This window comes from Pinus tabuliformis, chromosome 3_1 (assembly GCF_031772625.1).
Source record: "Pinus tabuliformis cultivar Carrire ecotype Pingquan chromosome 3_1, CPIR1, whole genome shotgun sequence".
NCBI classification, from domain to species: domain Eukaryota; kingdom Viridiplantae; phylum Streptophyta; class Pinopsida; order Pinales; family Pinaceae; genus Pinus; species Pinus tabuliformis.
Window position 1 is genome coordinate 605,363,927 of NC_142301.1, and position 14,286 is coordinate 605,378,212.

The 14,286-nt window shown below is 41.3% G+C and overlaps 1 protein-coding gene across 1 annotated transcript; it reads right to left on the minus strand.

Moving 5' to 3' along the window:
* Positions 1 to 2,676: 2,676 nt before the first annotated feature.
* On the minus strand, positions 2,677 to 3,063 carry LOC149188462 (uncharacterized). The gene has a single exon (XM_089409965.1). It carries the CDS (start codon positions 3,061 to 3,063, stop codon positions 2,677 to 2,679), a length of 387 nt encoding a protein of 128 aa, XP_089266091.1.
* Positions 3,064 to 14,286: the final 11,223 nt, after the last annotated feature.

Sequence of the window (14,286 nt, forward strand, 5' to 3'; positions counted from 1 at the left end):
GCTTAGCATAAGGGTAGCTGTGAGCCCAGTTCTTGTGTAAAGGAGACAGCTGCACAATTGGCTCAATATTCAAGTCGAGGGGGCTGATAACTTGCTTCCAACACTATTTAGCAATGGGACAGTTCAAGAAGAGGTGTTGTGTACTCTCTTCTTCTGATTGGCAAAGAACACACATTGAAAACCCATGAATGCCCTTTTTCCTCAAATTCTTAGCAGTAAGAATCCTTCCTTTTAGAAGGGTGCAAGCGAAAAACTTGATTTTAGGAAGACAAGCATTCTTCCACACAATAGGCCAGAGGCTCCAGTTATCATAGTTGCTATAATTACGAAGGAAGTTGTAACTAGATTTGACAGTGTACATTCCTTTGTTGGGGTCCCAAATATAACTGTCCTTATTCTTTTTATTTATCAGAGTTGAGCCATATAGCAGGGCCTTCAATTCTTCCCACTGATCAGAGAGGCGATTTGGTATAGGAGGCTTTTTCCAAGCAGTCCATCTATTTTGATCCCACTCCGAGATGGAGGATAAGGAAGATATACCCTTCTCCTCCAACCAGTCATGGAGATCGTTCAGATTGTGATGTCCTTTTAACGGTGCTGCTCCCATAATTCGATCATTCCAAATGGAAGTGTTTTCTCCATTTCCAAGATTTCTTGAGAATTGATCTTTGATGTGGGGAATGGTTTTTTTAATAAGCCTCCAGATTTGGGTACAAGGACGATCCGGGATCAGCCCATTAATTAGAGAGGAACTCTGCCCATTGAGATATTTCTTGACCAAGGCTTCTCCCCACCACTGATCCTGCCCAATTAGCATGTGCCAGACAAGTTTAATTCCAAGAGCTTTGTTTGTTATGTTTGGGAGGTGGATGGAGATCCCTCCATATTTGAAGGGAAGAGTCACTTGATCCCACCGAACCAAACTGAACTTTTTGGAGTCCTGTCTCCCCCCGCCCCCCGCCAAAGGAAGCCTCTGATTATAAGCTCCATTTGCTTATGAATGCTAGCTGGAGCCAAAGTTAAAGCAAACTGATAGATTGGCAAAGCCGAAAGGAGAGCTTTGATTAAGATGGTTCTACCAGCCAAGTTTAACCACATCATCCCCCAGCTTTGGATTTTCCCTCTTACTTTCTCGATTTTTTTATTCCAGGTCTCTGTCTTAATCCCTTCTTTGGCCAATGGTAACCCCAAATATATAAAATGGCTCCATTTTTGCTGTACTGGAATTTCCAATATTTGGGATATCCTTTGCATGATGTTATTTGGCACATTCCAGGTGTATATTCTGCATTTTTTATTGTTCAAAAGACCTCCAGAGGCAGCTAGGAAGTCATCTAACACTTTTTTGAACCTTCTAGCAATTATACTAGATGCGCCCCCAATCAAGAGGGTGTCGTCAGCGAAGAGAGAGTGATTAATTTCTTTAACACCTCGAGCAATTCTAATGCCAGTAATCTCCCTTCTCATTCGCTGATTTTCCAGCTGTATGCTAAGCGTTTCTGCCATTATGATGTAAAGAAATGGGGAGAGCGGGCATCCCTGCCTCAGTCCTCTAGTACTGCGAAAGTATCTACTGGGCCTTCCATTAATCAATGTTGCGATCCATGGGTTGGAGATGCATGCTTTGATGATCCTAATAAACTTGTTTGAAATGCCAAATTTTTGAAGAGCTGCAACAAGAAAGCGATGGCAAACATGGTCAAAAGCATTAACCATATCCAACTTTATAACCATACCTCTTTCATTGTTTTGGATGCTGCTGTGGATGGCTTCTTGAATGAGGATTACATTGTCAGTTATTTGCCTTTTTGGGACGAAGCCCCCTTGGTTTTCCGAAATGATACAAGGAAGGATTTTTTTTAGTCGGTTTGCCAAAATCTTGGTGATGATTTTATATGAGGAGTTACATAGAGAAATTGGCCTGAATATATCAAAGGAGACAGGATTTGGCTCTTTGGGGATGAGGGCCAAGTGAGAAGTTTTTGTGTTTTCCCCCACTTTGTGTTTTTTGAAGACATTCTTAATCATACGTACCAGATATTTTTTAATTGTCTTCCAATGGCACTTGTAGAAGGTGATGGTGAATCCATCGGGGCTTGGAGCATTTTCCAGATGCATGCTCCAAACAGCTTCCCTTATTTCCTTCACTGTTACCTCCTTCTCGAGCTCACTGTTTTGCTGTTCACTAACTTTGCTACTAATTTGCAGAAGACAATCAACGCTATCCACTTGCTGCTCCCCAGCTGTGAGGAGGTTTTTAAAGTGATTTTATGCTGCTTCTTTTATTTCCTCTCTCCCCTTAATTTCCTGCCCTTCCACTTGAATTTTTTCAATTTGGTTGCCTACTCATCGAATCTTGAGGTTGTTGTGGAAAATGGCAGTATTCTTGTCCCCTGCTTGGATCCAAAGACATCTGGACTTTTGTCTAAGTTCCTCCTCTTCGTTTCTATTTTGTTGGTAGAGGGCCACAAACATTTTTGTTTCGTGGGCTTTGTCTTGTTCAGTAACTTGCTGACTTTCTTTTTCTTTGTTCCACTTTTCCAGCTTGTCTTGCAACTCTGATTTTCGTTTCTTGTCCCTGAGAGCTTCTTCTTTGGCCCACATTTTTATTTTTTCTCTCACATTTTTGAGCTTGGTCTCCCATACGTACTGTGGGGAGCCCAACACCTCTACGTCCTAGCTTTCTTTTATTAAATTCCTGAAGCTATCCTTGCTGTCCCAAATTTTGCTATACTTGAATGGGATCGGACCCTGATTTTCCCACTTGTCCAGGGTGAGCACAATCGGCTTATGATCGGATGCCGAGGCATGCACAATTTTTCTCTTGATGGACGAAAAACTTGCTGCTATATCCTCCTGAATCAAAATTCTATCAAGCCTTTCCTTTATGTTATGAACACCCGTTCTTTTGTTGCTCCATGTGAATTTTCTGTTGCTGGGATGGATATCAAGCAACTTATGTTCAACAATAATATCCTCCAAGACTGCTCTTGAAAGATCTCCTATGAATCTGCCTCCCAGCTTTTCCTCTATATTCCGAATCAGATTTAGATCCCCTCCCATGACTAGATTGTCTATCTGAACATCTTGTACCTCTTCTTTTAGAGACTCCCAACATAAGGCTTTGTCTCTATAGTGATTTGGTGAGTAGATATTTATGACCGTATATTTGATGTTTGTGTTCTTCTTTGTTAGATCTATCCTGATCTAGCTGTTGTTGAGTTTTTGGCTGATAATTTTCCAGTTCCATTTATTCCACAACGTACCAATGCCTCCTGAGGCCCCGTTTGAGTCTGTTGCTATTCCTTCGTAATTTTTTTGAGTTGCTATCAAGTTTTGAAACTCTCGGTTATTGATTTTGGTCTCTTGGATCATTAATATATCCGGTTGTTCTTGCTTTATTAAATCTCTTGTTGCGTTGAGTTTTAAGGCAGAACCCAACCCCCTGCTGTTCCAAGAGACCAAGATCATTATTTACTTGGTTTATGGTGGTTCCCCAGCCTTGTCCTTCAACTGCGTTTTCTCCCCACTCCATTTTTGTTTTCCAAGGAAGTGTCCAATGGCTGTTGAGTTCCGATAGCCAAATCCTTTTCTGCGGCCTCATCTTTGAGTTCCTTGTTGGACTTCCTCCCGGTTTTTTTGGGCTGTTTCGGAGCATTGGATGTTTCTTTGACTTTGTTTCTAGTGAGGATTCTATCAATGGAGGGTGGGGGAGGCGAGAAGCTGGGGGGTGGGGAGGAAGCACTGGCAGTAGCAATGAGCTGGGGAGGGGAACGAGGAGATGGAGGATCTTCATCTAAGAGTTCAAAGGGATTAGAAGATGGTTCGACCGGAGGAGCAGGGTTGATGAGGGGGTTTGAGGAAGTAGCAGTATTTCCATGTGCTTGAGGAGGGTTCTGAGTAGTTTTTTTATTACTAGTTTTCTTCCTTTTCACTTGTTCCCAGTTGTTTTCATGGGTTTCAGCAGTCTCAATCGTCTCCACTTCCTTAAGTTTACTACACCTATTTGCAAAATGACCATACTCGTGACATACCTTGCATTTGAAGGGGATTTTCTCATAGTCCAGCTGCTAGATGTGCGTCCACTGATCCACCTTGAGTTTGATTGCCTCCGAAAGCCCTTTTCCTAGATCTACTTCCATGCAGATCCTGGAACAAGCATGTATGTTGTCTTTTGGTTCAAATCTATCAATATACTTGCCCACCGCGTTCCCTATAGCTTTGACTGATTCGTCCCCCCAGCAATGAAGAGGGAGATGCGGTAACCTGACCCAGATTGGCACTGCGTTTAGGATGTCCATCTCAGGATCAAAGTCCGGAGACCACCTATTCAGATATAGGCCTCTCGAAACCATGAAATATGGTCCATTCCTGAAAAAAAGGTTCCTGTATTCTTTAGATTCAAATAAAAATGTGTAGCATCCCCTTCCACAAACCTGATTGTGATCTTCCCTTGTATGTTGGCGCTCCAGTTTCTCTCCACCCATTTTTGAATTGCTCTGGGGGAGGGCCACAGACCTGTGAACTGCCCAACTAGTCCCTGTTTAGCCAAAGAAATGGCTGCTTTCCGAGGTAGAGTTGGAGGTAAAGATATCTCAGGAATGTCATCTAGTTTTTTGACAAATTTACTTGCAATTGGCCTGGATTTTGGAGCTCCATGATCTGCTATTAAGGAGGCAAAAGCTGCTTCATGGTTGGATTCTTCATTCTGAGAAGGAGAGCTGTCCCCCGATTGGATAGGCATTGACCAAAGGAAAGCTCAGCAACAGAAGGCTGCCAAGCTTGGAGCAAGGAGCAAAGATCAACACAAAAGGATCTGGCCAAAAGGAAGCTAGAGGGAGGGGAGGCAGCTTGACAGCAGCAAGCTACCAGGCAAGGCAGCTGTAGGAGGCAGCGCGAAAGGCAGAGGCGCAGGCTAGGTCACAGGCATGCAACAGCTCTATGTACGAAAATTAATTATAGAAGAAGTGTTGTATTTATCAAGGAAATGAGAGAGATTGATGATTTACATGGTCCATATACAATAAAATATTTTGCATTAATTCCAAAGGATATATTAAAGGAAAAGTCGAATAATATATAGAAGTTAATCGGGTTGGAATTTAATAATATAATTGATTTTTATGAAGAGGAAATTAAAATTGTTAGTTACTTTTGTGAATGTAAATGAAAATCAATCTTCCTTAGTTACACAATTGCAAGAAGACACTCAAACAATCAAGGAGGAAATATTTAATCAATGTGTCAAGATGGATATCACTGTTAGGTAAAATTGAATTGGGGTTAGAGTTAATGTTGACCAGGATAAACAATAGTGGTTTTGGGCACATGGTATTGTGTACCTGTTAGCTCTACCATATAACATTGATTTTCTAAAGCTGGAGGCATACTTGGTCCGCTTAGTCCTGCTAAAAAGAAGCTCACAACGGTCGTTTTCTCCTTCCCTTGCACCGCTCATTCTCCCTTCATCAGTCCCAGAAACGATTAATTCCCTTATCGAGTTCGGGTTTAATCGCTATCGCAAATCGCATCCATGTGTGTATAAAGGCCACGCCCTTCAGCTTACGCCGATGTGATATTGCGATGCGATCTGATCGCGGATCGCATTCGTGAATGTATAAAGGCCGCACCCCTCAGCTTCTGCCGATGCGATATTGCGATGCGATTCAATTATAATCGCACGTTGCCATACGTAAAGGCCCAAAATTACCAAAAAACCCGATCCGACGACTCTCGTCGCCCCTGATAAAGCGACTCGCCCGATCATCTCTCCGCCGTCTGATCAGCTCCGCCAAGATCCAATGGCCCACACTCATTCCGCTCCCGCTTCTTTCGATATCCCTCGCCAAGCCATCTCCACCGTCTATCCTCCTGATCCAACGACCGACCCTTCTCCCTCCTCCTACTCATCCACCTGCTGTGCAGTCCGCGTCTCTTAATTGTTCCTTGCTTCCAAAGGACGAAGGTGACCAGTTATCAGTACCAGGTGCATTTCCTCCTCAACAACTGTATTCAACAGGCAATATGGCCAAGGAGGAAAAGGACCGAGTATGAGTAAGTAGCTGCATTTAGCAGTTATGGGACTTAATGGATAAGGATGCTACACCTACCTGCGAGGATAGCAGAGCACCCGAGAAGATCAAATTCATACACTACAACAAGCAATCACACTCAGACTCCATCAGGCAGTTAAAGTGGTTGGTGGTTAATTATGACCCCTCCATACTTAGAATGGCCGAGTGCCTTTGTAATAAAACTCTATATATACCCAGAAACAAGAGGTAATCAGGGTTGATGGTTGTTGTTTTGATGTAAGGTTCAACTTCTGGAGATTGTAACTACTTCGATACTTGCAGCGTCTCGTCTTCATTTTCATCTAATACAAGCTTCTTTTGCTGTTAATTGCTCACTTTCCATTTCTATTCTGTTCTAGGCTGTGCCTGATATGCAGTTTTCCTGAACTCTTGATGTTTAACATTAGAGGAGCTGTCATCCTACATCCATGTTAAAATCTTGCATGTATCAGTGAATGTGTTATTCAGGTTTCTTTCACTTAGTGACAGAGAGCTATCATCCTATCTGTACACTAGGGAATTAGATTTGTAGACCCCTTTACTGGTCGTAGTCGGCCATCACATGGTCTTGCGCATTTGCTGGTGTGGTCAGTATTCTGCATATTCACCCAACGTCTGAATTGTGAGTAATTGGTGGTCTAAATCCTTGTAGTCTGGGGGTGTTCACGCATGTCTGGGGTTAAGCATAGTAGAAGTGGTTATCCGGCTTGAACAAGAGTCATTCCTTTCGTTCATCCATTTACAACATTAAATTGAGTTTGTAATGTTCCCGAGCATCTTCGAGCTACAACCTAGGAGAGTTTCTTGGGGTGATAACATTAATTGGCACTGTTGCCAGGGATCGGAGATTGAAGCTCAGCTTCCCTGGGAGAACGACATAGATCCAACTTTGATGATAGACAAAGTCTGGACACATTTCTAGTTGTAATCATCTATCTGGCGACTCTACTAGAGAACCAACCTAGTGGTGACTCCACATTTTAGTTCTGGCCCAGTTTGTGAGTCATACCTGGAGAAATCCTTAAAAATCACCAACTGACCCAGTGCCTGACCCTGAGAAGATTGCTAAGCAAAGGAAAACATCATAGAAAGGAGCACCAGGATCAGGTAAGCCTAAGAAACCTTATGCATCTCTGAAAGAAAATATTATAGCGGAGAATATACAGTTTGAAGATATAGAGCCTAGCATTGTTAGTGAAGAAATACCCTCAGAGATTCATAAAGCTCCTTGTTCAGTCAGTTCCCCTTTGGATCTCAGTCCAAAGAAAGCCTCCCATACAGTCCATCATAGTCCTTTGTGCCTGTCATTTATTTCATTACTTCCTACCATTCAATTTGCCAATATCCTTCCACCTATCCCCGTCATGGTAGGTCAACAAGCTCCCACAAAGATGGAAAGAATCATAGCTGCTAGGTATGGACCCCTAGTCCTGCCTATTCCTTTGAATGCCATGCCCGCGGGAGAATACCAGAAATACATGCCTAAATTCACTGGTGCAGGAGGAGTGACAACTAAAGAACACCTTGAATCTTTTTATAGTTATGCTGATAACCTTGACATCAGTGAAGATGATGTGCGGATGAGAGTGTTTGTCCAGAGCCTTGATGGAGAGGCTAGAAAGTGGTTCAAAGAGTTGACCCTAGATCCATAGCAGACATTGAAGCATTAGATGATGTGTTTTTGAAGCATTGGGGAGATAAAAAAGACCTGCTCTACTATCATACTGAGTTTGGGAACTTACAGAGGCAAAATGGTGAGCTGATGTCTGATTTCAATAAGAGATTTAACCGCCTATACAACAGGATACCAGCTGAAGTTAAACCCACCCCTACCTTCGCTAAGCTCGCCTACGCCAATGCCTTCGATTCTCATTTCTGTTTACTACTGAGGGAGAGAAGATGTGCTTCTTTGGCTGATATGCAAGATGCAGCCCTGGAAGTAGAATCAAACATCATGGCTGCCGAAAGGCTCGAAGGTAAAGCTGATATGAGAAGACAGAGAGGTGAGTTCTCATCATCTTTAGATCCTAAGATCGATAAAATGGCCAGGATGATAGAGTCATTAGCCTCTGAAGTTTCCAAATTATGGATTGAGCAGTGTTCAGGGAAAGGACAAGCTCCCCATACCTTTTCTCTTCCAAATCCAAATCTATATAGAGGAGAAAAGGAGAAGTTGTAGAGTTTGCAAAGAAACAGAGACCAAAGGGTGAAGACCCTTTTTCAAGATATAGTCATGGAAGAAGAGCAATTTGAGGAGGAGGATGAGGTCCATGGTATGGAAGATAAGGTTAGTGCCCCTTTCTTAACCAAAGCTGCCTATGAGAAGTCATTATCCAAAGGCCCGGCTTATAATTTTGTTGTCCCTACAGAACAACAAACTTATAAGTAGAAGCAACCAGCAGCGGATCCCATCATCCTCAAAGTTCCAGCCATGGAGGTAGGGGGCCTTGAAGGTTCCCCTTCTTCTTTAAGTTTTCAATTAGAAATTCAGAAGCCAAGAATATATATGCCTCTGATTGAACCAGTGAAGAATGAGCCCCTCAAGAAATCTACCCTTGAAGATCTTGAGCTTAAAGCCAGCCCAACTTCCCATGACTATGAAAATCTGCAAATTGACCAACCTGCTGTTATCCCCAGCCCAGTGATTAAAAAGGGTGAAGTCAGTTCCCCATCATCTTATGTTTCTCTGTCTGTTCAAGAGACAAGCCCTCATAATTTCCCCCTAGGCGCTGAGGCCAGCCATAGCTCAATGTCCAAGGCTGGGATGGATAATCTTAGTCTTGATATCACAAAGCCTGCCCAGTTGGCCTCCACACTGCTTGAAAGGGCAGTTTGCCAGATCACAGAGGAAGAAGGTGCACAAATTTGGGACACCTCCTTGGATGGGGCTGGTTATAAGCAAGCTACAGAAGCAGGTGAAATATTTGTGCCCCACACACAAGAATCCATTGGTCTACCATTTATATTAATTGAGCAGGCCACAAATGACACAGTCGAGTACACAATAACCATTGTTATTCAACAGGTGTACAAAAGCTTCCGCGAAGAACATCCAAGGATGAGAACATACAAAGAGGGGGCGAAATATAAACCATCTCTACCTGATAAGGTCAAATGCCCCAAAATTTTTGAGGTAGATGATCAAATCAACCCAATTTTTCAAGTCTTTGATGAATCGACTGACATGCTTATTGACCGAGAGAAGGGGAAAAAATTTTGGTGGCCCAGTAAATGGGAAGTTTTTGAAAATTCAGGTTGTTTAAGGTTTTCAGGCCTTGAAGTTGTAAAAATGATTGCTTTATCACTTTTAGTGTAGGCACAATTAGACTCCATGCCCAATGGAACAATAGGAAGTTTTGCTAATTTGGTTTTCACAGAAAGGCAATGATCTGCAGTTCTTGAGACCTCACAGGGAGGATCTCATCCCCAGAAGGAGCCAGTGTTAGCTCTGCCATATAACATTGATTTTCTAAAGATGGAGGCACACTTGGTCCACTTGGTCCTGCTAAAAAGAAGCTCACAATGGTCATTTTCTCCTTCCCTTGCACCACTCATTCTCCCTTCATCAGTCCCAAAAACGATTAATTCCCTTATCGGGTTTGGGTTTAATCGCTATCGCAAATCACATCCGTGTGTGTATAAAGGCCACGCCCTTCAGCTTCCGCCAATGCGATATTGGGTTGCGATCTGATCGCGAATCGCATCCGTGAATGTATAAAGGTCGCGCCCCTCAGCTTTCGCTGATGCAATATTGCAATGCGATCTGATCGCAATCGCACGTCGCCATACCTAAAGGCCAAAAATTACCAAAAAACCTGATCTGACGACTCCCGTCGCACCCGATAAAGCGACTCGCCTGATCATCCCTTCGTCGTCCGATCAGCTCCGCCAAGATCCAATGGCCCACACTCATTCCGCTCCCGCTTCTTCCGATATCCCTCACCAAGCCATCTCCACTGTCTATCCTCCTGATCCAACGACCGACCCTTCTCCCTCCTCCTACTCGTCCACCTGCTATGCATTCCACGTCTCTTAACTATTCCGTGCTCCCGAAGGATGAAGGTGACCAGTTTTTAGTACTAGGCACATTTCCTCCTCAACAATCGCATTCAACAGGTAGTATGGACAAGGAGGAAAAGGACTGAGTATGAGCAAGCAGCTGCATTTAGCAGTTATGGGACTTAATGGATAAGGACGCTACACCTACCCACGAGGACAGCAGAGCACCCGAGAAGATCAAATTCATCCACTACAGCAAGCAATCGCACTCAGACTCCATCAGGCAGTTAAAGCAATTGGTGGTTAATTATGACCCCTCCATACTTAGAATAGTCGAGTGCCTTTGTAATAAAACTATATATATACCCGGAAACAAGAGGTAATCAGGGTTGATGGTTGTTGTTTTGATGTAAGGTTCAACTTCTGGAGATTGTAACTACTTTGATACTTGCAGCGTGTCATCTTCATTTTCAGCTAATACAAGCTTCTTTTGTTGTTAATTGCTCACTTTTCATTTCTATTCTGTTCTAGGCTGTGCCTGATATGCAATTTTCCCGAACTCTTGATATTTAACATTAGAGGAGCTGTCATCCTACCTCCGTGTTAAAATCTTGCATGTATCAGTGAATATGTTATTCAGGTTTCTTTCACTTAGTGACAGAGAGCTGTCATCCTGTCTGTACACTAGGGAATTAGATTTGTAGACCCCTTTACTGGTTGCAGCTAGCCATCACATGGTCTTGTGCATCTGCTGGTGTGGTTAGTATTCTCCATATTCACCCAACCTCTGAATTGTCAGTAATTGGTGGTCTAAAGCCTTGTAGTCTGGGGGTGTTCACGCATGTTTGGAGTTAAGCATAGTAGAAGTGGTTATCTGGCTTGAACAAGCATCATTCCTTCCATTCATCCATTTCCAACATTAAGTTGAGTTTGTAATGTTCCTGAGCATCTCTGAGCTACAACCTAGGAGAGTTTCTTGGGGTGATAGCAGTACCTATGGTTTTCTACTCATGGTATTTCATGTAATGGAGCCTACAAAAGGCTAGGTAGACTTAATTGTAAAGTATGCAAGGGAGGTGCACGGAAAACAATCACTTGGTCGGGTTGGCGAGGGTTTTGGCCAACGCTAATGGAATTTCATTAGGTTGGGTTTTTCCTGAGAATCAGGTTTTCCAAGAAAAAAAACATTGTGTAAATTGTGCATTATGTTAATGTTTATGCTTATTGTTGGTTAATTTATTGTGCCTCTTGATAAATCTCTGTAAAAAAGTTAATGCTATGTTTAAAATTTTCTTCATTTAGTATCAAAGTTAAATGTTGGCTTCATAGGGACGCTCCCCTTGCCAATGGTTTTATTGGCGTGGTAAATGAAGGATACTTGATCTATCACACTAATGCAGATCTGGATCTAGATTTGGAACGTAATGGTTAGAAGAGTCAGAAAGTGTATCCTTTCATCGAGAAAAGGTAGCGTGAACAATGGGAGTAGGTCTATTTGAATACAGTGAGGAGGAGCTTGTGATCACTAAGAGTGCATTTTTTAAGGACCACTCGACTTACCAGGGATAAAGATGCTCTAGCTAACGCAAACCTGGCTAACGAGGGAGATCATGTCATGGACGGAAACACGCTAGGAATGGAATAGTGGCAACCATTTTTGTGTGAGGTTGAGATTGTAGAGGTAATGTTGGTTTGACATCAGGCTACGGGCTACTCTGCATCAAGGGAAAACCTCGTGTGATCCTATTAGGAGTACGAACAGATGGACATAAATTGGGCTCGTTCACCCATGAATGAAAGAAAGAGTTGACCAAAAAGATGAAGCTTTCCATTGGTCGAGGTGGTAGCCACAGTCAAATTTTGCTGGTTGATCTAGGTGCCAAGGTGAGAGAGCGCTCCCACAACAATATTCTCCACTTAGGACCACAACTTCGCGACTATTTCCTGCAATAATGTGATAAGTGTGAGTTGTTACAAGAGTACTCGTGGTGCACCAAAAATGGGGTCCAGGCGATGGCCATGATTAGATGGTCAATGATGGTGATGACATAATGTTGTTGATCCATGAGAAGGAGGCGAGGTAGAGATTGCCAAGACCAAGAAATGTCGATCCTAGGATGCGATATCATACCCATGAAGAGCTCTAAGAGCCATGAGTCTCTGATTGTTGGCACATCTGAGGGATCAAAGAACATATTAGGCTCTCATGGATGCGTGACGGAGAAAAGCACTATGGATTTTTTTTTCCATAACAACATGAAGCCCGAAGAGGGTTATCCTGGTAAGACTGCAGTCCATGTTGCAGGTCAAAGAATGAGTAGCATGGAAAATTTAGAATTCCTTCATGTTTCAAAGAATGAAGGTCTGAAAGCGATGTGATGGAGCTACGATAACACAAATCTCATGGTAAAAAGGAACAAGTAGGGTTGATCTGTTGTGTGCTTGGAATTCATCAAGAAAGTTGATGCCATGAGACTGCAAATGAAAACACCAATGCAAATGGCGTAACATGGTCACATGATTGATGGGCTCTGCTTATGGTGAGCAGTAGAGCGAGAACTTAAAAAGGTGGAAAGGGCATCGTTGGAGAGTATTAGGTTCAAAGAGGGACTCACGAATAAAAAACAAAAATAAATAAATTATTATGGAATCAATTATTGCATGTAAATGGGAACAAGTAGGGTTGATCTGTTGTGTGCTTGGGATTCATCAAGAAAGTTGATGCCATGAGACTGCAAATGAAAACACCGATGCAAATGGCGTAACATGGTCACATGATTGATGGGCTCTGCTTATGGTGAGCAGTAGAGCGAGAACTTAAAAGGTGGAAAGGGTATCGTTGGAGGGTATTAGGTTCAGAGAGGGACTCACGAATAAAAAACAAAAATAAATAAATGATTATGGAGTCAATTATTTCATGTAAATGGGCATACAGTTGTAATATCTCGTAAGGAATGCGTAACCTTGGTAATTGTTGGTAAACTCTGATTTAGACCTAGGTGATAGGGGAATGTCAGTTTAAATGATACCCCAGGTATAAAACTTTGACAGGGTAAGGGCCAGAGTGAGCAGGGCTAGGTTGACTCACTTGGCAAGGTTGGCTGGATTTAGTCAAGGAATCCCAAGTTAAGTTTAAGGGGGGAATGCTAGGTAAAATTAACTTGGGGTTAGAGCCAATGTTGACCAAGTTAAACAATGGTGGTTTTAGGGCACATGGTATTGTTTACCCATGGTTTTCTACGCATGGTATTTCATGTAATGGAGCCTATAAAAGGCTAGGAAGACTTCATTGTAAAGTAGGTCAGGGAGGTGAGCAGTTTTAGGTTTAGGATGACCATCCTTAACCCAATAGTAGATTTAGGTCATTGGAGGGCCTAACTATGAAGTTAATAGCTAACTTGGCTAGGCCCTTTGATGGCTTGAATCTATAATTGATTTACAATTATGATTTTAATATCACGACCTTATTAGGTTGCTAAGAGTCAATTTTCTCTCTATCTTTCTAGGATTTATTTATATATGATGGATCATTTTGATATGCAAGAGCCTAAGAGTATTCTCACGGTGCATGAGGAAATGATTCACGGAAATGAAACATCCATTTTCTTCTAAATTCCTAATTTCCATTAGTTTGAAAAATAAGATATCTCACAAATTTCTATTGTAATGAGTATCAGATAGTATAATTTAAGTGATAACTTATATTTTAAAAATTACAATTTTGACAAAAAATAATAATTAGAAATCTATATTTTCACCTATTTTAATACCTAATTTTGTTTATCATATGGTCTATATAAACTTGTTAATAAATGCATGAAATAAATTAATCCAAATTAATTTTTATCTATAGCTTTTGATTACATAACCCGAATATTAGAAATAAACTTGTTAATAAATACATGAAATAAATTAATCCAAATAAGTTCTTACCTATTTCTTTTAATTACATAACATGAATATTAGAAATAAAATAGAATTAGGCATATAAAAATTATATATTTATTAAAAGATAAAAATAATTGTATTAAAATTTATTATACTAAATTTATATTTTTAATGATTATATATATATATATATATATATATATATATATAAAATAAAATAATTATATATAAATATTTTTTTATTATATATTTTTTAATTTATAAAAAACATAATAATAATTTAAAAGTACTATAAAATAAAGTATTAAATAAATATATAAAATGA